Source organism: Toxotes jaculatrix, chromosome 18, assembly GCF_017976425.1.
Source record: "Toxotes jaculatrix isolate fToxJac2 chromosome 18, fToxJac2.pri, whole genome shotgun sequence".
NCBI classification, from domain to species: domain Eukaryota; kingdom Metazoa; phylum Chordata; class Actinopteri; family Toxotidae; genus Toxotes; species Toxotes jaculatrix.
The window spans coordinates 19,808,829-19,833,520 of record NC_054411.1 but is presented as its reverse complement, the minus strand read 5'-3'; the positions used below and the strand labels follow the sequence as shown (position 1 = coordinate 19,833,520).

The window sequence follows — 24,692 nt, the reverse complement described above, 5'->3', positions numbered from 1 at the left end:
ACAGTGTTGCCAAAGCTACACGACTTTGTGAAGAGGCACATCCACAGCCTGTTGCAAGACATTTCAGCCCTGAGCTTCACCACTGATATTTGGACGAGCAGCGTCAGCCCGGTGTCCCTCATCAGTTTAACTGCACAGTGGATTGACGAGGATTTTACTCCGCGAAGAGTCGTCCTGCATGCAAAACAATTTAGGGGTTCGCACACCAGCCAAGCGATTGCAGGCGTGTTTGATGACATGCTTCAGACATGGGGGGTCCCTAAAAGTTCTGTTCATGTTGTGCTACGTGATAACGCGAAAAACATGATCAAAGCCATGAGTGATGCTGGACTCCCGAGCCTGCCGTGTGTGGCACACACCCTCCAGCTGGCTGTCAATGAGGGGCTTTTAGCTCAGAGGACCGTGGCTGATGCTGTGGCAGTCGGGCGAAAAATAGTTGGACATTTTAAACATTCCGCCTTAGCCTACTCCCGCCTTGAAGATATTCAGGTGCAGCTCAACCAGCCAATAAAAAGACTCCAACAGGACGTGCAGACCCGCTGGAACAGCACGTACTACATGCTGCAGTCTCTCGTTGAGCAGAAGAGGGCTCTGGGAATATACGGGTCTGAGCATGGGCTTCCCGACAATCTCACGGCTCACCAATGGTCACTTTTGGAGAAGGCTATTACTGTCCTGGCTCCGTTTGAGGAATTAACACGAAAAGTAAGCTCCTCTGATGCATTGGCATCTGATGTCATTCCTGCTGTGGCCGTACTTTTAAGACTTCTAAACAAAGAAACAGACGGTGATCATGGCATCAAAACAATGAAGGGGACCTTAGCTGCAGCTGTCAAGAGGAGATTCATTGACACGGAGAAAAACCCTTTATACTGCATCCCAACTGTACTCGATCCAAGGTAAAGTGTGTGTCAGTCTTTGTGTGCTTAGCTAAGAAGAGAATATCATAAAAACAAAGTTTTTCATTATAACCAACCTAAAACATGTTATCATTTAACTCGTGAATAATCAGCTTACTTAAAGTTAATTGAAAGTAATGATGTAACTGATTCATTCTAACAGTACCCGACTAGCTTGTCTGTAAACGGCTAATATATTATTTTCACTGTTTTAGGTATAAAGATCGTTTTTTCTCAAACATCAACACTGCTACGGACGCCAAGGAAATGGTGAAGCTGGAGCTGCAGAGGGTTTACAGAGGAGAGACAGAGGAAGATCTGGGAGAGCCACCTGCCAAAAAGCTTCTCAAGGCAGAAGCCAGCAGCAGTTTGGACTGTGTGTTTGAAGAAATAGCAAATGAGCAGCAATTGGTATCACAGAGCCATGCACCAGTGGGTGCTGCCATTCAGTTAGAGACCTACCTTGGAGAGACCACAACTGCTCGGGAAGACAACCCGTTGCAGTACTGGGGGGTTAATAAAGTGCGGTTCCCCACTCTGGCTCAGATGTCACGGAGATACCTCTCAGCACCATGCAGCAGTGTGGAAAGTGAAAGGCTTTTCAGCTCAGTGTCCCACATTGTAGATGAAAACCGAAACAGACTAACAGCTGATAATGCAGAGAAGCTGCTTTTCATTAAAAAAAACTTGCCCCTCACTTTTTCAAAATAGACTTAGTTCTGACTGACAGACGTTGCTGATTACATGATAATGCCTTAGTTGCTCTGCCAGTTTTATGTTGGTACAGTTATATTTCAAGGCTATATTTAAGTGAAATATGTGGCAAGGCTGTTTGTTAAAAAAAAGATGCAGTTGAATGCTAAAATGTCAATAACAGTACTTCTATTTGAGTAAAATGTGTGGCAATGCCATATATAATGTAATGTTCAAATGTCAGTCACAGCAATTTCTTACAGCCAGAGAATGAAACAATATTTGATGAAAATAAAACATGTTTTCAAGTAAATGTACGAAGTGTAATGGCATTAATAAGTACTCATATCGGTACTCTGTATCGGCAAGTACTCAAATTTAAGTACTTGTACTTGTACTTGGATTGAAAAAATGTGGTATCGGTGCATCCTTAGCTGTTACTCTTTACTGCAGCTTTATGGAGATACTAACAAATCTGATACATGAGTTATTCTTTTATATCGGAACTTTGGTTATTTGATTTTTTTAGAGTGTCTACACAGATCTCACAGACCACAGGTATAACTGACCCCCCCCAAAAAAGAAATCACCACATGAAGCCACATTTACAGAAACAGACATGAACCTATAAATCCATGTCTACCACACCCTCTCATTCTCATTCTTTAGAGAGAAAATAAAGACCGTGTCGACAGGATATTAAAGAGAGATGGAGGAACTTACTGTCTTGCCTGCTCCCGGGAAGCGTATGTGACATTGACCACTGCAGTCTCACTGTCTGTGTTCACTGAGAGAAACAGAGACGAGACACACAAATGTTGTTTTAATAATGGGTTTAAAAAAAAAAAAAAAAAAAGATTAGGACTGATCTGGTAACCACAGCTATGGTATTTTGAAAGAATTTTATGATAAATAAAACATAACATTCACTGGTGTAAAGACTCAAAGTCTCATTTCAATTTTAAAGACAATTTTAAAATGTTAAATGTAAGAATATAAGAAAATAATTGAAATACACAAGGGGCACATGTCAGGAAGTACCTTTATTCATGTTTATATATTTAATCAATCAATATCAATAATACAAGCGCTCTTAAACAGTGGCTCCTCATTGCTCTAATGGCCTCTGGAATAAAAGCAAACTTTATTTGTTTTGCATACAGGCAATCTGCTGATGGTATTAGTTGAAAGTAGTCGTAAAGGACAACTGCAGGGTCACTGATAATCTTATATATGCTGACACATTAAACATGAGGCTGTGAGAGGGATCTTTGTGTTCTGCTAATAGTTTCAGAGCTGAGGGCGAGAAAACCTTGCCGTTTATATTTAAAACTAAGTGTTGCCATTGTGAGTTCATGCGATTAATCTGACTGACTGGAAGAGACGTGCTAATAATAATATACAGTAGTGGTAACAGTATTGTGTTGTGAGTACAGCAATCTTCTTAAAGGTTTCTGGATCAATAGAATATAGTCTGGTAGCGTCTCCATTTGAATCTGTGATAAATAACCATCTATCCGTCTGAGTTATCATTCAGGAGTTTGAAGGGCAGATGGGATATGTAGTCCACCCAACATGTTCATATTTTGATGATCACAACAAGTTTAAGTTTTGGAGTGCTGGTTGTACAAAATACATTTGATGACAACTGACCTCACCTTGGGCTTATTATAAGACAAATGGCAGGTTAATTTATGATGAAAATAATTATTAGCTACAACCCTGCTCTTTGTTTTTCTTTTTTGTTCCAGTCACAGTTATTTTGTCCTTTAATATCTGTCAATGCCTAAAAACTATTAAACTTACTATACCTGCACCCTTTTACTAATTTTAGCTGTTATTTGTCCCTCATATGTGTTTTGTTCTTAATTGTATGGTAGAATTATTTTTATCAGTCACATCCTGTGACGTTCTGACGCTACAATAAATCTATGTCTGGTTCTACCTGAGCAGCTCTCATCAGGCATCAAGTCTTTTCCCTATTTCTACACGTGATAGTGAAGTTGAAATAGACAGAGGACCCAATGACACCACTGTTCATGACTTTCCAGTATTAAAAGTCAGAGAAAACTGACTTTGAGAGTGAGAGAAGCAGCTACCACCATGCAGGCAAAGGGCCGCAATACTGCTCTAAGGGGAAACACTCTGAGCTCTGACACAGATCAGACGGGCCTGACGCTCAGCGAGAACGAAGAAATCAGAAATCTTACCTTGTTCACAGTTCTCTACGGTTCCACACTGGGCCAACAGACCATCCAGCACCTGACACAGAGAGACAGGAAGCAAGGGAGGGAGAAACAACACTGTCAGTTCATGTGGAAAAAGAAAGTAGAATACACTGTGATGATTGATGGGCCTCTGGTGTGCACACAGAAAATGTACATGAGCATAAAGAGAAACAGGAAAAGACACAAAACACATCAATCGTTCAGTTCTTCTTCTTTCTAGTGTGGAGGTTTTAAATAAAAAACAGACAGAGACTGAAAGAAATGAGTGGCAATGACAAGCTAAAGAAGACCTGGTGTTTAAAAGGTTTGAAAGGATAAAAAAAAAAAGGCAGATGACAGGGGCTGGATGGAGATCCAAGAGGGATCCCACAGGCTTAGTGGAACTAAACTAGGACAGGAAACCTTTTATTGTCAGAAACTGAGCAGTGTATTGTTTGTTAGGATTTACATTTAGGATCATTTAGGACCTTCTGTTAACCATCTTCAGATAAATACAGGCCCTAGGTTAACAGGCTGTTTTCTGATACACAGGTTCTAAATATAAACTGTACCGCTGCTTATATATAATCACAGTGCACACTAGAAGATGTAACTGAAAACTATTAAAGGTCAGCGACTGGTAAGGAAGGAAACCTACTTGTGTCAAATGTCATCGCAGTAAATGCTGATGTAGGTTAAAGCTGTGACTCTACAAACATGTTTGTAAAGCAAAGCCAAAGAAAACTGTCACAATGTCTTCAATATACAAATACTTCACACACAGTGCACTGCTAAAGAGCTTCTGTTGTCAACTGTGCTGTGCTTAATTATAAATTTAACATCTACATTTTATAATTACCGATTTTTATTTTATTCCAGGTAATGTTGTCCACTTTGTGTCGTCTACTTGACCTAATCTGCTTTTATTTTGAAGAGAAGAACAATTTGTTTTTGTCTCTCCTCAGAATTAAACATATTCTGTCCGTCATGATTATTCATGATGGACTGACACTTCGCTCAGAAACATGCCAATGACACATTTCACTCAGGTCTGTGGTGAGATGTCGCCCTCGTGTGGACACAACTGGCAGGGCGAGATCAGCGGAGAGAGGGAAAAAGATCCAGCATACACACACACTCACACACAGAAGCATGCACAGCTATCCTTGTTAGGACATTGCACTGACTTCCATTCATTGTGAACAGACGGACTCGAACCCTAACTTTAACCAGGATGTCAGAAATGACATTTTGCCTCATTAGGACCAGACATTAGTCCTAACAAGGGTCCCAATGAGGTAACAAAAAACTCTCTCACACACACACACACAGTCACTCCTGCAGGCACTTCCTTGCCAGAGTAGGCAGGCAGTGTGCCACACCCTCACAAAAAAAACAGTAACGCTGCACACAGACATTCACACAGCCACACACCACATGTATGGAGCCTATTGATCCTATTGAATCCCATCTCCTGCATTTTAAACACCAGGTGCCTTGTAGCTGGTCCCAGTTTGTACTTCTTTGTTTTCTTAAAATATAGTGTGTGTTTGCTCAAAGCACTTATACAACTTTTACAGTGTTCAGAAGTGATGAAATATTTGAAGATGTTCAGGGAGAGGCTGAGTGAAAGGAAAAGAAATAATATTTTAAAAAATAGTATTTTTAAAATGGTTATTTTTTGTGTTTTGTCAGAAATCTGTTCGGTCCTCCAGCCCTGTGGAAAAACTGATAAATAATGCAATCTTCACAGTTTCCCGTGGAAGTCATAGTCACACAAACTGTCTAGAACACTTGGGATTTCATTTAATTTTGGTTGAAAATCATCTTTCTAATTGAATCTACTACATTAAGACCCTGTGATTATTTGGTTTAAATCTATAGCTGTGCAATCCTAAATTTCTACAGTAAAATACAATATATATAAAAGTGTTCTTAAAGGTTTAGTAATATCAGTATAATAAAACAAGAACGTATGTTCAATTTTAATCAGCTGAAAAACACTGAGTGTCACTAAGCCAGTCTCTTCATTATCGATATGAATAACTTCACACTTTAGAGTTTAAAAAAAGTAAAGATTGGTATTTCAAATGTCCCCTTTTGTCCTAATAAAATGCTCTGTGTGTGCATGTACACACACACACACACACACACACACACACACACACACACACACACACGCATGCATGTGCATGCATGAGCATGTGTTTGCAAGGCCAGATGTTCATATTTTTTTTTACGATTCATTAGTTTTATACTATACAGAGTTTCAAAATGCATCTGTCTGAAATTGTCTCTAAACTTTTGTGTTGTACAGTGGTTCATGCACACAAGTCATGATCAGGGCTTTAAACACTAACCTCACACAGGACACCATGACCACAGTTCTGTGCATCTGTTAAATTTTACTATACTTGGTGTTAGACATCCAGCTGATGTGGAGACATAGCTGTAGCAATTAGCCACCGACAATCAATAGGTGAGAGCTTATAACGGCGCACATGTTGATCAATAGATGACTATTAGTTAATGTTCGATTCTAATCACCGGGCTCCCGTCAGGGATCGTCTGTCCGCTGTGCCGCAACCTGCAGCTTCAAATGACAGTCACTCATTTCCACGTGAAGCTGGGAGCGGGCTGTGAGCCATCAGATATACACTCATCCAGATCTGTGGTTCCTAACCATTGATTCACTGTCATCCCACTGAGGTTAAGTCAAATATGACCCACAAACACCACACACACGCGCGCACACACACACAACTGTATTAGAGCAACAACAGCTAATAGTTCACCTGGTCTGTACACAATGTTTATGATACTGGTTAGCGGTATTAGTCACGTCATGTCGCCAATCTTTCCCGCTAATTTCAGTTAAAGCCTGCTCTGTTTGGCAGCAAGTCAACACTACACTAACCAGAGCGTGGATAGCAGCAGCCAGTAGCAGCAACCACTCGCTGTCTGAAAGTACTGTTAGAGCGGAGGAGGCAGCTATTAAATCCATCTGAGCTGCTTCAGATCATCAGGATGATGTTGTGCATATTGCCTCTTCATCTACAAGCAAAGAAATACAGCCCAGTGCTGCTTGGCAGCATGGCTGCTGGGGTTATCACTCCTTTGCACTCACGTACATGCTGTTATATTGGCAAAAGACGACAGAGCAAAGACATGACTTAGACCTCTGATGTCTGACTTCATTGGCTGCACGAAGCTGTTTTGTTGTTGGCTGTCTTGAGGACTAATTTCCTCTGGATTTTAACATTTTTCGATTAAAACTCTTCAAACTCATACAGAGCTACAGACTGAAGCCGCTCAGGTCTGCTCGCTTCAGTAGGACGCTGTAGCTCTTCAGTGGTTGGTTATAGATGCTAACATCAGGGCTTGATTTTTTCATTTTTGAACAAAGAGGCTATACCCATACAGCAAAACAACTACTTTCACAAAATGTTAAAGAGAAGAGATGTCGTGGGTGGTGGCAACGGGAATGTGTTTGTGAAGCAGTGTGAAGTCACAGTAACAGAAAATTCTAATTGTGTAAATGATCCCAGCAAGAAAAAATAATTCGGAACTAACCTCCCATTGTAGGTGGGGTGGGATGTTCCTGATCTGCAGTTTCCTGGTCCTGTGAAGAGAAAACAAAGAGGATATTAGCAAGTTTTCAAAATTCAACTAATGTAAAGATTCAAGAAAAACACCCAACAGCATCAGTTCAGTACACATGAGATATACTCTTTGCCTGTGTGTGTGTGTTTTTAAACTGATGACAGGTGTAACACTGTCCCGACTGTGTTGGGCTGAGGGCTCGGGGATGAGAGAGTGAAAGGAAGAGGAGGCCACTGAATGAAACCAGAACGTGTCTTGAGAGACAAACAGACCAACAGGTGGAAAGAGGAAGAGAGTCAATCAGAACGGTGCATTAACGCTACATCCATCCTGCTCTGACTGGGTCAAACACAGGACAATGAGTCCAGCTACGTCTGACCTGCTCGTCACCATTCGCACAGTCTGCATTCGCACTACTGAAACAGTTGCATATAAAGTCATGTAACAAACTTGATTTATTGTGTGCTGACGCTAGTTAGCTTAGCTCTAACTTTTCTTTTACAAAAGGTCAGTAACTGTGTTGGATGCAACTCCCCAGGTTCCAAACTCAGATAGGTGTCAGGCTAAGCAAAAAGCACTTGTAATGGAATATACTGGCACCTTTGACAGTGACTTTCTTTAAAACAAATAGAAATAGACACTTTTCATTTCAGTTCATTTCAGGACACACACACACTGGTAGTGTCTTGCATCACTGCGTGTTGATAAGAAGCTGCAGTTTTATCACGTTGGCCCTCCACCTCTACATCACCAGCTACATCCCGACTACTATACCTTTACTACTACTCCTCCTGTCTGTATGACACCTGCAGTGTGCGTAATGGGCAGTGGTTGCACGTCAAATGATGCAATGCAGACCGGATGAGTTGCACTCAAGTGTCATCATTTCTAACTGAAGCTAGATGTGAGCACAGACAGACAGACAGACTGCACATTCCACCCTCGATCACTCAGTGTTTGCTTTGATGCTGAGATTTAATCTCAGATTTAGGTCGTGATGCTGCGTTTCTAACTGCTCACATATGGACCAGTTAAGTATCAGCAAGCTGGTTGTGGGTTCTGGGTCTTGTATCATCTCGACACATCGCCCATGAGGTCCTGCTGATAGCCCTGCAGCACCTGCATCACTGTCTCTTTGAACTGTCTCTTGTTCTTGGCTGCTTTTAGGGTTTTGATTCTGGCCTGACCGCTGAAACATCTCTGCAGAAAGGTGGAGACAGGAGGGCCACATCATTTACAACAGGATGTCTACAGGCCCTCCTCCCCCACTGCCATTATGGGGCCTGAGCTCCAGTTGTTGGAGGAAAAACCACTGAATCAACAGCAAGTGGTGGGACGGTGTCCCGCTCAACCTCCCCCGGCACGGTGGGGGAAGGGTAGTCTGTTGAATAAAAGGGGCGTATGTGTGCAAGGAAGCATCTTAAGGCTGCAGTTTTGCCAGTAAACATATTTGTATGTGTTTTTGTGTCTGTGTGTGTGACACAGGTTTGGTAACACACTCCTGTATCTCAGCCTTGACAGCTCCACTGTTACATATAAAACATGGTCAGTAATGACCCTCCTCCCACTTCAGCAGTCAGTACATTAGGAACACAAAGCTCTCTTTCCTTTTCTTGTGACCTGGGGTTTGTGTGATCACTTGAGGACTCTCATACTCCAGCATTGTGTCAGTTGTATCACTTCTGGTTTCGTCACTGACTCTGAGAAAGTAAAGTTTTTTTTAAAAGAAATCATCTTTGCACAGGAAAAAAGGTATATTTCTGAAACCATAATTTTCTTTTAGTTTCTGTCAGGACTCATGTCCCACACACACTCCAGGAAGAAAGGTGTGTCTTGGAACAGGGTTATGTCTAAACAACTCAAGAATGTGTACTGGTTTCTGAAACCCATCCCTCCTTAGGACTTGTTTTGCGTCTGTTGTATTAGTGCGGCACCTCTGACCTTTGGCCTCCTTACTGAAGCTGCTTGTATTGAAGAGCTGTGATATATTCTGCTGTGGGCCTCGCTGGAAATCTCTCGAGATAACTAAAATGTGGTAATGTGAAGCAGTGGAGGGTCCCATCTTTACCACCCATTACTATCTTTGCCGCTCCTTACCCAACCCCGCACCCCACCCAGATGAGCATCAGTGGCCCTAAACCCTAACAACAACCAACCCCCCATCTCCACTTCCCCAGCTAAACCCCACCCAAACCCCCAGGAGGCTCCAGCCCAGATGAATAGCCTTTTGTGCATCCAGAATACCTGACAGCCCCCCATCTAAAAAAAAAAAAAATGGAAAAGCCCTTTGATCCTCAATCAATGCTCAGCTATATCACTAACTCCACCCCCAAACTGCCAAACACACGTAAAAACAGCCCCTTTCCCCACATCTCCACATGCATACCTCCAACCATGCACACCAAAAAACCTCCATGACCCCAAGCACATGCACACACACACACACACACACACAGTTCTACCTTATCAACACATCAACTCCCCATTATCCCCTCCAACGCCATTTCAAACCATCACCCCACACACACACACATCCCAACCCCCATCAAGCCATCAGTGAACTTGTTTGACCCCTACCAACCCGCCTGCCAACCCCACGGACTACCTCATTGGCTGAAACCATGGCAACAGGTTAGGAATGGGTGGAGAAAGGAGGTGGATGGGCGGGTGGATGGACAACAAAACAACATGCTTCACATTTGCTTACGCGCTCGTTCACTAATCTGTTATCTCATTTCATCTGAAATATCTTTGACTGTTACCTACATGGGGGGGGGGGGGGGGGGGGTCTGAATGTCAAATAAACACTTAAAACTAGGATTCTACCCATGATGTTTCCACAAGCCGTGACATGGCATTGTATTATCCTCCATATTAGTAGCATATAAAACCTCATTGCAACAGTTGGTATCAATAACTTGCATTAGCAAATCTGTGTTTTGCTAATAATTGTATTTCATATACCTGAAAATCGACAGTATAGTTGAACAGAACTGGAAGTGAATAACGTAATTGTCAAAATATAAATGTGCACCACTGAGACCCTCATCTCTGACTCATTGTTGATATGCAAAGATGGAAACACATTGTCAATGAAGCTTGAAAATGTCTGAAGCTGAACGTAAAAACTGGAACTGTTGAGGTTCCCTCAGCTGTGAAGGCATTAAATCCATGCTCAGCTCCAGCCTCCAGCACAACAAAGGACTGGAGAGAAAGAGGAGGAGAAAGAAAAGAAGCTAAGAGAATGAAAAGAGTGTGGTCCTCAAGGAGGAGGTGGAGGAGAGGAGCAAGAGGAGAGAAAGGCTTTGCTTCTGGGGAGAGGGAGGGGGCGGTCAAAGGCCAAGGGTCAGAGCTCTTCAGACCAGACAGAGGTGGCCCCTGGACCACAATGAGGTGTGTCTGCGGGTATGAGGCTGTTGTCCTCCTCTTTCATAGCCTCAAAATGAAACATGAACCTAAATAACTAGAGGACAGTCAGATACGTAAACCCTCTGAGTGTGATCTTTAATCAACACATCAACACTGCTTTCCTTTCCCTTCTTTGTCCTTTAAAAAGCAGCCATTCTGTCCCTGTGTCCGTCTAACGTCTATCATGTTCACTGCCACATTCGCAGCTTCCAGCTCCTGTTCAGACACTTACTTTCCCACCTAATGATCTACAGAGTGTTCAACACCACAGTGACACAGAGATATGGAGCGACTTGCTTATTACATTTCCAGACTATAGGTGCTACTTCAAGATTCATTTTCGCAGCAGCTGCAACTGACACAAGTCATAGATTGTTGCAGTGACTCTCACACCCAACAACAACTTTCCCCACCCAGTGCTAACACGCTGACCTACCGTGACACTGTTGATGTGTTGTTGTTTACTAAATGACTGACTAAAGGTGCATTCAGGTGGTCTTGGTGAGTTCAGGAAGTCTTCTGCCATCAGTATGCTTCACTCTAGTGTTTGTGGAACAGTCAAACAGCCCCTGAAAACCCCCCTGACTCCACACCCTTCTTTACAACCTGGATTATTAGAGTGATGGTATTCAATAGTTTTTGTAACTTTTCTAAAAGTGTGTGATGTTCAAATGGCAGCAGGTATAAACAAACCCAGTGGGTATTTTTCAGTGGTTGATTTTACCTGGGAAATTTTAATCATCAGCCACATGTAAAAAACACATTGAGTTCATCTGTGCTGAAGTGAGATCTATGGTTGTGATAACTAATGACAATGATAATGACACACTGAGTATTTCTGTTCACTCAGCACTGTAAGCCATGCATGGACCTCTGGTGACTGTATTGATCATGTTGCTGACTATAAATGCACAGTAAGACAATGCTGTGGTTTACTGGCTTTCCTATAAACATCTATGTTCACCCACTCGGTGTTGTGTAGCTTAATGAGTACACCACTTACAGGAAAGTTTCTGGGAAGCTCTGTGTGTGTGTGTGTGTGTGTGTGTGTGTGACAGTACAGTTAGGTTCTTTCAAACTGATTAAATCTGAGAGTCAAGACGCTGAAAGTCACTGCTCCCAGTAATATACACAGACACACATTCATATAATGACCCACACAGTAACACAGACATGACGGCATTCACGACCACACAGTCATTTAAAGTCTTAGATGAATTAAGACTATGGGAGGGAGGGATAATGTGTGTAGGTATGTGTGTGCCGGCAGCACCGTATCGCTCCCTGTGGGAATTTTCAGTGCCAGAGAGAGAGAGGCCTGTTTGACGGGTCTGACTGACATCTTTTTCAGAAGACCGTATACAACCCACCTGGAAGGTAATGATTATTTTCACATACTAAATCAGGAATTTGGAAAGACTGTACAGGGGAAAGAAGACTGTACAGGGGAAAGAAGACGTATAGTTGAGCTAAAGTAGGGGAGATTTTTACAAAACATGTGTTGTACAACGTTCAGTGTTTTCTCTTTCAGGCTTATATTATTCGTAAGTTTTCAGGAATCTGCTTCATCAAATCAAACACATGAAAGGAGGCCGAGAGGAACGCGTACCGAGATTACTTGGAGCCTCCAGACAAGTCAGGCCTCACGTTCCGTCAAACAGACATCGAGACGATGCAGCTGGACCTGATTCTCTGACACCGGGACGAACTCTTGAAGTAAAAAGGAAAACAAAGTGCATGCAAATGGTTCCAGCTGACTGCTACGCAAGTGCTCATCAATAAATCGAGAAGCCTTTTATCCAAAGTTTCGTTGCACTGAGCATTCGCGGCCGTCTGCAGGGGGTCTCAGGCGACTTCACCGACAAACAACGTGAGGAAATCCAGGACCGTACTAAACAAATCAGCATCACAGACTCAATAAACAGAGTGAAAGAATGCAGCGTGGTTTAAGGTCTGGCTCTGGCTAACTTTAAGCCAAGCCTCCTCCTCCTCTGTGAATGATCTCAATTTTCCCCTCTCAGTCACGGTTTGAAGTTGAGGCATGTTTATTGTCCAAACGCTGCATTTGGAGGTGGTCAGTGATGCAAGTGACCACATGAGTAATGAAATACCGATGCTGGTACCACAAGATGCTTTCTAAACACTGATGATTTGTCAGTGCCAAACAACTCTGGTAATGTTTAGGAGACTGTATTCAAGAGTAGACATCAAGAGAGCTGGTTAGCTTGGCTTAGCACAAAGACTGAAACTGGGAGAAACAGATAGCATGGCTCTGTCCAAAGGTAATGACATCCACCTACCAACCCCTCGAAAGCTCATTAAATCTGGTTTGTATAATCTGTACAAAAACCAAATGCTAATTTTAGTTAATCAGCTACTGGCTGCAACCTTCTATCTAACGGACAGCTTTGAGATTGGCATCAATCTACTTATCTAAAATGTCAAACTATTCCTCCACGAGTTAGCAACATGGTGAAAAAACTGCTCTCTGAAGAAGTAATTAAAGAAAAACATGGAACTGGATTTTTTTTTTTTTTTTTTTACTGCTCGACATGTGAAAGAAACACATTTAGAGACTGTGGTGTCCAGTATATCAATTACCTGCCACCGTTACGAAAGCCTTACCACACAGCTTGCTCTCAAATGTCCCCCCCCGCCCAATACAAAGCTAATGCCGGCTGCAGCTAGAGGAGGAGCACCAGAAGAGCAGGGGGTGAATATTTTATAAGAGCGACCTGGCCAGCATAAAATCTCAGATGAATTTTTTATTTCTATTGCTGAGGAGCAACCAAACACCATCGTTTAGCATTCCTATCAACCTCATCTAACCCCATCTACCTGTCTCTCCATCACCTTTACACCCTTGCATTAAACACCATCAGTGTAGCGGGGAAAGTTAGACACTGCCTGAACGAATACTGGTGCAGAAAGGAGTGAGGTGTAGAAGTAGACAGTGTCCTATTGTCCACCTTACTCCTTACACCTCTCCATTTTCTTTTCTTCCATCCCTTCCTCCCCCTCCTCTAGATCCCCTCCCATGAGGCCAGATGTATAAACGAAGCATGCACACAAAGACCAAGCAAACGCAATTTTCTCCACATTTTTTGTTAATAACAGTTATGTGCAGTGACGTCTGTCCCTCACACATTCTTCAGACGAGGGACACGCTCGCTTTCCTAGAACCGCAGGTGATACAATGAGGAGGAGATTAAGTGTAAGATGAGAGATGTAACCTTGTGCTAAAACACGGTTTGCTTTGGTGGTTTGCCAGACTTTTTGATTGTATTGCAATTTCCGAAACAAACACAACAATGCATTTTCAATCAAAGGCTCATTCATAAGCTTATTTTTAAATAACTACTTATCAGTGATTATCGTTCTTTTTTTATTTACATACGAGGCATCCGTCAGTGATCCTTTCATTTCATCATCTGTGAAGCAGCCTATCTGTAAAGTCGGTCTCAACTTCAACGCTACGAGCTCATCAAAAGTTCCAGAGGCAGCATCCCTGCATGAGAGTTTTAAATAGACAGCACAGGCAGGAGGAGGCAGGAGAGAAGGAAAACAAGTCAGAGGAGGTGGAGAGATCAAGGGCAAGGAAAGAAGAGAAGAGGAGGAAGTGTAAGGAAGGAGGAGGTTCAGTGCTGGTTAACCTGAGCGGAGCACATCAGTCAGAGTAGGAGAGCGTGGCAGCTGCCAGCTGTAAGTACGTGTAAATGCATAAGTGTGAAAAAGAACAGGAGGGGCGCTCATTTCACACCTTATGGGTGGCACCACTTCCTGCCATTCGGGATGTCTCCTTTTTTTCCCCCTCCCCAAACAGAGAGAGAGATGGCCTGTCACCGCTGTCACTACACTCCCTGACTGCCCCACATTTATAGGAGAATCATCATCGCGACGACACAAAGACGACACAAAACCCACTGGTCCACTGAACCGAGGGCGCGGCACAAAAACCCACAAGTGCAAGCTCATGCGTTTGCAGTAATTATCAGAGGAAATCAGTAATACAGTGTTTGCAACTCATTTCAAAAAGTCTGTACCAATCTAAAACCCCAGCATATTTCAGCCAGTTTTTAAAATATTGCAAAACATTATTTCCATCAGTTTTTTTTAGGTCTTTATTAAGACGGAAAATCCTCCTACTCCAGCCCCCAGAGAAAGGATAAAAAACTCGGAGAGGATTAAAAAAAACAAAAAACAAGTAAGTCACATTAATAATAATACTCTGTGTTTCAAAGGTTATCTCCTACTGAGCTCATTGTGACACTGTGACATCCTCAGTAACATGAGAAGACGGTGATGATGATGATGGGCCTGATGATACTCTCTGTGTGGCTGTGTCTCAAACTGAACACAACACTGATTCATTTATCAACAAGCTACCTCTCATAGTAGCAGCTATATCACTGTGTTACATACAAATATGAAACCAGTCTGACTCAGTGATCCCAAGCTGCGTTCAGGAAAACTGTCTCAGCTGTTTTTCCGATGATGGTTTTCTTTTTTTTTTTTTCTTTAGTGCCCTACTTTTACTTTTTTTTTAATAACATGACTGCTTCAAAGTTCCCCTCAAGTCTTCTTCGTCAGTATCAGCATTTACCCTGAGAAGAACTGCTTCTGTCGACCCCACTGCAGGAGCAGACTAAACCATTAGCACCTTTCAGAGCAGGGGAGGGCCCTGGGAAGCTCTGATACCGTTTCAGATACAAGAGATAATCTGTCAAATCTGTTTATTCGGCCAACAGTTAATAATAATTTTTGTGCTAATAATGTCAAATTGTGAAATAAGTGTTAAAAATAATGATCTAAGTCCAGGCTTTGTGAGGGCCCTCACCCATGGTAGGGGCCCTGCTAACTACCAACACCCCCCCCACCCAACTACAATACCCCTGCACTAAACTCTGCTTGGGTGAAGGGTGATTCTGATCCAATCAAAACGTAATAATGATGCAAGCATGAGCATTTTAGAGCAGACTGACAGCTTGGATGCTATCTGCATAGGCACTCAAGTATAAAATATTTATATGTGTATGTGTGTGTGTGTGTTTTCTGTACTTGCACTCATCATAACTGCATTACCTTCCTTCATGATCCCTAATCTCATATGTCTTGATTTAAAAAAGAAGAAGGTAATAGAAGAAGAAACGCTGCAAATGATTCACTGTGACCTAAATAACTGAGTCAAAAACTATTTGCTCTTCAAACAAATTATTAAGTTTTACTTATCGTTTTTTCCCACTGATTATTTTCAATACTACGTTAATTCATAGTAAGAATTCTCATTTCTTTTATTACTTCTTCTTCTAGGAGGAATATTAATACTGAGTCACATAAACACATATGATGTGATATGGATGATATGGATGATATGGATGAATACTGCTTGTGTGTTTGCAGAGTCTTTTAGCAACATATACACGCAGACATAACGTAGAACAGAGCTGAATTGAATACATACTCATATACAGTCAAACCTCTCAATGCGACTCCAGTGGAAAAAAAAAAAAAAAAGCCAGCCTACTGCTATACAAAAGAAAAGGCGGTATGGGGGAAGTTACAATTTAACATAGGGTGGGCAACATGTTGGAGACAGAGAGGGAGGCCTCAGTTCTGGAATTCATTTAAGGAAAAGAGAGGAGGGGTGGTGCAACAGTATGGGTCAAAGTTCAGGCTGTGTTCTCCACTCTGACCCCGCCTGCAGCTGGTGCGACGGCCCTCCATTTTGGAGAGGCAAGGGTCTCCATTTTGAGATGGTGGATCTGACTCAACCGGCGGTTACGTAATTACAGTGACTTTCCTCCCACCCTCCCCATTTTAAAAAAAACTGAAATTATATAATAATAGCCTCAACATAATAGCATCTAACTCCTGGTTGATTTTGGGATGTTATTACCACAGGCTGGTGTATTTTAGGAGAAGACCAGATCTGTGTATTCATGTCTTACTCAGAGGGTCTGTGCTGATATCAAAACCTTTGTGACAGGAAGTTGACTAAATACCTAACACTTAAAAAGAAGATGCCAAATTATTGATTGGTTAATTCCTGGAAAAGCTCTGCAATTAAAGCCTATTAACTAAGAGGAGCTGATGATGGGAGGCTCAGCACCTTCACCCAAGAGCACAGATGTGGTTTTATCTTTGATGGAGACATGTTTTTTTTGTTTTTGTTTTTTTTTTTTTAATTTCCAGAACATGTCTCTCTCTTTTCTCATTGATACGCCGTATGTGAACACATACACCCACACATACAGAGACTGGACTTGCATCCTAAATTTTTTTTCTCTGATTTTAACTATTTTACATTTTTTTCCTTAATGAAAGAATAAATGAATTAAAAAAACCTGTACATAGTGTGCTACTGTGTTTGAACCAGCTATCTGTTGTGAGTCATTTTCAAATCTCACCTGAGGTTCTGGAAATTAAAAAAAAAGTAAAAAAGTATTGTATATTATTTTTCATTCAGCCAGATCTTTCACTCAACCTTCTGCTGACAGGATTTTCAGAATAAAATAATCAACAAACCATTCAGATAAGTTGTGGCTAATTAACTTTTTAATGTTCACGTCTTAATGGCCAACATGCAGTAAGAACTCCACTCATGGAGAAAGGGAGGGAGGCATTAAATAGTAAATATTTCTGCAGCTAATTTCAAAGAAGCAAGGCACATGTTTGGATTGATTACAGAACGTTCTGATTAGCTGAGCTCAGCTGTTACTTACACTTCAGTTCATCTTTAAAAAGGACCTGGTGTCTTAATTAAGTCTGGGAGCCATCCCCTCCTCACAAATTAGATAAAACTCAACCACTGAAATTTATATATATAATATCAGTGAATGTTAATTTTGTCCAACGAAGATGATTGAAGATGTTTTCAATTCTGTGACATTTGAAACCTTTAAGCTATAAATGCTTGTTTCACTACTGCTGCAGCTGCAGCTTGTCAACAATGCCTAACGCAGTTTAAAGTTGAGGGTTGCCAGATCATAGTCGAGTATCCGCCATATTCCAGCCCTTAACTATATATCATTATAACCAACGTTAAAATGGAAAGATCGTTTGAGATGCGTGAATATATTGGTATGGTCAACTCAGCAACATATTGACACTGGTGGGGACATGTCCCTGCTATTTCTACCCAAATCTACGGCCATGGCTTCACCAGCTCTTCCCTCAGCCTGCTCTCCTCCCCCTCTGTTAGCCATTTTGTGGTGCCTACAGCCACTTCATGTTATGGACGCACGGCGGGGGGGGGCGGGGCAGTGTGAGCCCACAGGAAGGCCGCTTAATGAAGCTATGGTTCTCATTTAGAAACGGAACTTTGGGAAAATCGCAGTTCAATGTTCTGTCTGTGTTATATCATCTAATGAACACTGAGTTGTTGACTTTTTTTTAATATAGTAAAGACTACACATCGCAGAGGTCCTCGTTGTTAACCTATTTAGCAAACATTCACCCGTTTAATAAAGATGTTGCGATACCAAGTTTAGCTTTATCCTGAGCCTTTATTTCCCAGTTATTACACTTATTGGGATTTTATGTGGCTACATTAGAACGCCGTTGTTTAATGGCCGCCAAGAATACGAGAGGAAATATGGATACGCATTCAGTTACTATAGTGGGTTATAACAGAGAGGCTCGCTGTAAGCACTGTAATACGGAATTTAAAATAAACCGTTAATGGCATGGTATGTGATAAAACAATAACAGCTGGTGACTGAAATAAAGCGGACGGCGAGGCTGTTAATCCGCTCAGTACAGGCCACGGAAAATGGCCGTCAGTTACTTTATATGCCCCCTGTTATCTGAAATGGTCTGTACGTCTTCGTGGTTCATAACATTTTCTTTAGAAATGGTTGTAACAAAGTATTCGCTGATAAAGCTCAGTGTGAGAGGCGGAGCAGGAGGGACCGCTTCAAACCGAGGCTGCCCGTGAGGATGGTTACCGAAAACACACGTCTCAGGATTTTCCTATAGGTCACATCCATATGTGCTGTGCTTCCATACTGCTCCATACTGTACTCTCTCTCCCCCTCACTCACACACACACACACACACACACAAATACATAGATACATGTGAGAGCCAGTAGGCGGCCATCTTGACCAGGCAACGCCCATTTACTACAATGAGTATGCGGTCACATGACCGCGGAGAATTCACCAGAACTGAGCACATGCGGCACATACGAGGAGGAGGAGGAGGGTGAGGGTGATCAGTCCACATGCGCCATTACATGAGCATGGGATCATGCAGGCGGTGCGTTGAGCTGTGGGTCGCCTCAGCCAGCGCAACAGCACTATAATGCCTTCATCTGAGCCATCTGTTTTATCCCACTGCCACCATTAATGTTTAGCAGGGGCTACATCGGGATTAGGGCAGACAGATAACTGTCGCTGTGGGCTATACGGTTGTTCGATGAATATTTAAATCGCAGCTGTAGTCTTCCATATCAAGTCAAGAGAAAAGAGTAAAATGCACGCCGTTGAAACAGGGACACACCTCCCTCCGTGAGCGCGCGTCATTATTATCAGTCTTCAATCCTGACACGAGCCACAGCTACAGACCGCTTTAAACTGCGCCCGTGTGTGAGACACAGAGGCTGCTTTAGCTCCTACCGCAGGTTTTTAAAAGAAAACCTCTGCAATTATCTTTACATTGACACCTTCGCCTCGCACGTGCGCGCACCTTCTGCCTTTTTTTTTCCTCTCCGCGCGCTGCCTCTGTAGTGGAGGAGAGTAGAGGAGCACGCGCGCGTTCCCTCCATTCATGAAGTGCGTAAAAACTACTCGGGAGTTACTACAGCGGCGCGAGGGGAGAGGGAGGGGGAGAGGGAGGGAGGGGGGGAGAGGGAGGGAGGGAGGGAGGGGCCTGGCCGCAGCGCACAGCCCACAGCGAGGGAGAGGGAGAAACAGGAGGAGGAGGAGGGGGTTATACTATAGAATGTGTGCCATGAGTGCTCACCCCTGAAATACATCATGGAGATTTCGGCACTGTAGTATGGCGACGAAGAGGGAAGAAACACCAGATTTTTTTTTTCTCTGGTTAGACTGAAGAGTGTCAGGTTCTTTTTTTTTTCCTCCCCGTTTGCTTCTAGCAGCGGGAGCACCGGTTAAAGCCCCGCGCAGGTGAAGCTTGTGGAATAAATGAGGATAAAATGCGTTTAGACGGTTTTACATCGAAAACAACGAGACACTGAATTAAACCCGAAGCTGCTCTTGGCACAGGCTGCGTTTGTTTCTAATTTGATGTGACAGAAAACCGAAAAGAGTATGTGTTAATAAGAGATTAATACAAACAGAGTGCCACGTTCTCAAGTCAGGTTTAAAGCCAATTATCTGTCTTTGTTTCGTGTTTTCACACACTTTGCTTTTCCTCAGAGGCAACAAAAGGAAAAAAAAATTAAAGCCGAATGAGCCTACACCAGGACATTACTGCAACATGGCGGCTGAGGTGAAACTGGTTTTAACTGTACAGCCAGAGCCGTCCATATTCCATTTTCATTTCTTTCTAACAACGTTAGAGAGCGTAGCTTATTACTTCTTCTTCTTCTAAACTTTAACATTTTATGTCCATGAAATACATGAAAAGTACTTTTCTTAATTAAAGCAACAAGATGAACGTTATGGCCCTGAGCAGAGTAATTCAGACAGGCCACTCCCTGATCTAAGACTGACAGAGTCGTGATGGAGAAATGAACATCTACATTTAATCAGCAAGGCTGTTTCCCAAACGACACGTTTACATTTCATTAACACCTTTTAGAATAAAAGGAGATATTTATTTATATTTTGAAGGATATTGTGAATCCTGAGGCTGTAATCAGGGCTTCTGATTTCCAAAATGGAGAAACAGCATTTTTGCAGTTAACCTGCCAATTTTTTTCCACTCTTATTTTTACTTATGTGTGGACTTAAATTATTTGAAATAGAAAATATTGATATCTCTCCTGTTTCTTGTAGTAGAAACTTTTTTTTTCTTTTTTCCTAAACAAAGGTGAGAACTAGTACAATCCAGAAAAGGTAAAACCAAGGTTCAACCAAAGACCAGAATGTCCAGAAGAAAAATTAAATAAATAAAAAAACAAACATCTAAATGAAGTACATAACAAAAACAAGCACATTTGTGCAGAATTACAATACTGTTACCCCACGTCTGAAAGCCTTTTACAGCTGTCAACATACCAACAACTTACTACACACTGAGTTCAGAAAGCATTTGTATAAAGTTGTGATGAGTTTATTACCTCATCACTATAAAGCTATAATAATTAAAAAAAAAAAAAAAAAAGTTACAAGTTAAACAAATGACAAGTTTAGAGGAATGAAAGTCAGCAGCTCAGGTATTATAAATTGATTCTGTTTTTGTTTTTTTTAGATATTTTTATTTTAACTTTTCAAATGTGAAGGGCAGGTTTTTCATAACTGATACGATTTTTTTTTCTTCCACATGTGAGTGACAAAGTAATTTTATGGGCACTTACAAAGAGAATGTAAAACTAAAAATGAAACATTCAAAAATATTCACACTTTTTTTTCACAAATGTATTCATATTCACGAAAATTTGTAGGAATAACAAAGCTACAAAAACAAACATTTAACCTTAAGTTAAGACCTTAGAAACAATGTAATTATGTGTTTCTAAAGGATATGTGATATATCATTATTTCTAGTATATATTATTCTATTTTTTAATTCTTATGTCTCAAAGTCTCAAAAAAAAAACCCAATCCCATTCATCCTTTTTTGATATTTAAACACTTGGAAATGAAGGTTTTTAACTTGGTTGTTTCACAGTGGAGTCAGAACTGAAGGTCACGCACTACGCTGAGGATTTTGGTAGAGTTGAATTTTAGAAAAAAGGCAGGAAAAATATTCTGTAGTTTGGTTTGAGCACTAAGTGACATTTGATCTCGTTTTACATTATTTTAATGTTCATCAGCAGAACATTTCAGCCTCCACATGTCCAGTTTACTTCCGTTCTGGTAGCTTTACCTTCCTGCTTTGAAACAGTGTAATGATGTTTCTGTGATCAAGCTGACTGACATGTAATGATCTAATTCAGTCAGAAAAACACAATCTTAATAATCCTCCATATTCTACAGTCTGTCAGCTTCACAGAATCAGATTCTGCAGAGTGAAAACTGTATTTAATTTAATGTAATCAAAGAGCGTAGAGTTTAATTTTCTAACTAATTTCTTATGCATTCTTTAAAGATTTTCTGTTGGTTGGAAACTAACAGTGTTTTATTTAAAGGTATAATTTTGTTGAATTTATTGATTGATTATTCTGAAGTCTGATCATTAAACAGGTGATAAAAGTAAAGAGAAAGAGAAAAGCACACTCCTGCCATTCAATCTCTAACGGCAACACATCATTTCTTCATACATAAGAAAAGCTCCTTATGTCAAAACAATAAAAACAAAAATAATTTGGGGGGATTTGTGAGGGTTTACTTCCTGAACTGAGCGAATGTGAAGTGAAGAGGGCCCCAGCCTCCGTGCTCCCCTTTTCAAAAAACAAAATGGGGGAGAGAGGAGGAAGACAGGAGGGAAGGAGGGAGTTCCTGCTTTGTCTATATGACGCAAGGGTGTGTATGTAAGTGATGTCAGCCTTCACTTTGTTTTGAATCAGCACGGAACAGGGCGGGACCAACAGCAGCCTATAGAGGAGCAGCGAGGAAGGGAGCCGTCTCCACGCCACACACACACACACACACACACCAGCCTCGCCTCCTTGGATTTCATTTCCTTGTTTGCAGCTCTGAACAGCAGAGGGCCGACTGAGTCACTCTGTTCCTCGACACAGTTTGCTCTACTCTTCTAACTTCAGCAAACCAACTTACTGCAGTTTTAAATGTTTCAAATGTTGTTTCAGGGAGCAAATTAATGCTGAGAGAAAAATTTCTAATTCAAAGGAAGGTCTTCTTCAATTCATTTATCTGAGCAGGCCACTGAGAAAAGGATGAAATGCCCCAAAACATGAATCTAAATACAACAACCACCACTACTACTGCTACTACTATTACTATTACTATTACTACTACTACTACTGCTCTTAGGACAGTATAAAACATGGAGTATAATAATAATAATAATAACTTAATAAGGTCTAACAACTACATAATAATACTTCAACTGAAAGAAGGTTTCTATTTTTGCACCCACACATTGTTGAAATCATTCCATGGGGCAGGGGCAGGGCCCGCCCAAATCTTTTTGGGACCTTAAGCAGATGTGAGTGCCACCCCCGCCCCCCTTCCCAGTGTCCCCTGTAAAGACATTGTGTGATCATTAACATGGTCACACAACAGTTTCTTAAAACTCTTTGAGGAAACTACAAAAACTTTTTTACTGGTTTTCCCCTCAGTGGATTTCCAGAGTGTCTGAGCTCATTTTTGGAGCTTTACTTTACATTGTGTTTGGAATTTGTTTACCATAAGTAAACAGAAAAAATATCCAGCTTTTCTTTTAGCAACCCCAAGCCTTAACACAGCTTATCTGTCTTATTCTGTTTTTTTTTTTTCTTAGTACACATCTGTGACGTTCCTGGTAAATTCAAAGTTTACAGTTTGAAGTTTTCTGCCTTTACCCATTTGATTTTACAAAGCAAAATACAGATACAATTAAAGATCATGAACATACTCTGCTTTGAATAATAATTTACACCTGAGATAATTTTTTTATGGAAAAAAAAACAACTAGTCAAAAGATCTAATTAAAAGTGCTACTTCTCCCTCAACCAAAAAAATAATCTATGAATTCCTATAAATTTTTTTTCTCCTCAGAATGAAGCCTTACATTTATTGCCAGCAGCAGACTCACCAGGAACGTGGCTGGGGTGGATGGCGGGTGTACAAAGCACACGACTGTCACACCAGAGACCAGAGACTTGAATCCACAGTCCTGTCTGTGGTCAGGTTTAATCAAGAGAAGCTCTTTGTTCAGGTTAGTGACAGCTTGTGGTTTTTGTTTAATGTAAATAAAACACATTGTGTCTGAAGCCACTGTGAACTTTTTTTTCCTCTGAATTAAACCAGACCACAGCCTTTCCCCAGCCTTAACCGAGAGCAGCCAGGGTCTAAACAGAGCCATAAAACACTTTAGTAACGCTTTAATCATTACAAGAGGATTTTGTACTGAGAGATCAGATGTTTTGTCATTCAGGAACAATAAGAGAAATATACCAGGGGCAGTTTAAATTTGATGCCTGATTTTTGTCAGAGAGAATTAAATGCTGACACATGAATGTGACAGTTTTTCATGACTTATTTCCAACATAGAAAACCTGGTGAAGACCCGGTGAAAAGCTAGTGAGTAAATAAAAACAAGGGGACTAATAATAAACACATTCTTAAATTTAGGTGGGAAAAAATTGTTGTAACTGTTATAAATCAATCTTAATGCAAATGATTAAATTAAATTAAATTAACTCTGCAACAACTCTTCAGTAGAACCTCCTTCATGAAACAAATTTAAAGAAATGAAAAGTACAACAATTTTACCTCTTGGGGGCCCTTGGTGCTCATTGGGGCCCTAAGTAGCGTTAGGCTGGCAATGTCATGTTGTAAACATTTTCAGGGCAAACATTCAAACCATCAGGCAAACTTTCATTTCAACAACGGAGGCTAAAAAAAGTCCCAACTGCACAATTTTGCATCCTCAAAAACATTAAAACCAGTGACAGGAGATGCTGCACGAGGGTCTGAGACAGTGGTCAGAGGGGTCAGCGGTATCTAAACTGAGAGGGGGGGCTCTCACCTTCCTTATAGAAAACTGGGCCAGGATATCAGTCAGTGCTCTGATTGGCTTGTTTCCCTGCCAGCACAGGGCCAAGAGTGAGGATTTACTCTCAAACTGATATGTTTGGCCTGTTATTTAA

The 24,692-nt window shown here is 41.4% G+C and overlaps 1 protein-coding gene across 1 annotated transcript in view; it reads right to left on the bottom strand.

The window, feature by feature from the left end:
- igf2bp1 (insulin-like growth factor 2 mRNA binding protein 1) overlaps positions 1–24,692 on the bottom strand; it is a 54,846-nt gene that overhangs the window by 7,947 nt on the left and 22,207 nt on the right. Inside the window, 3 exon segments of the mRNA XM_041063396.1 lie at positions 2,316–2,379; positions 3,803–3,854; positions 7,373–7,421. Of these exon segments, the coding sequence (XP_040919330.1) occupies positions 2,316–2,379; positions 3,803–3,854; positions 7,373–7,421 (165 nt within the window).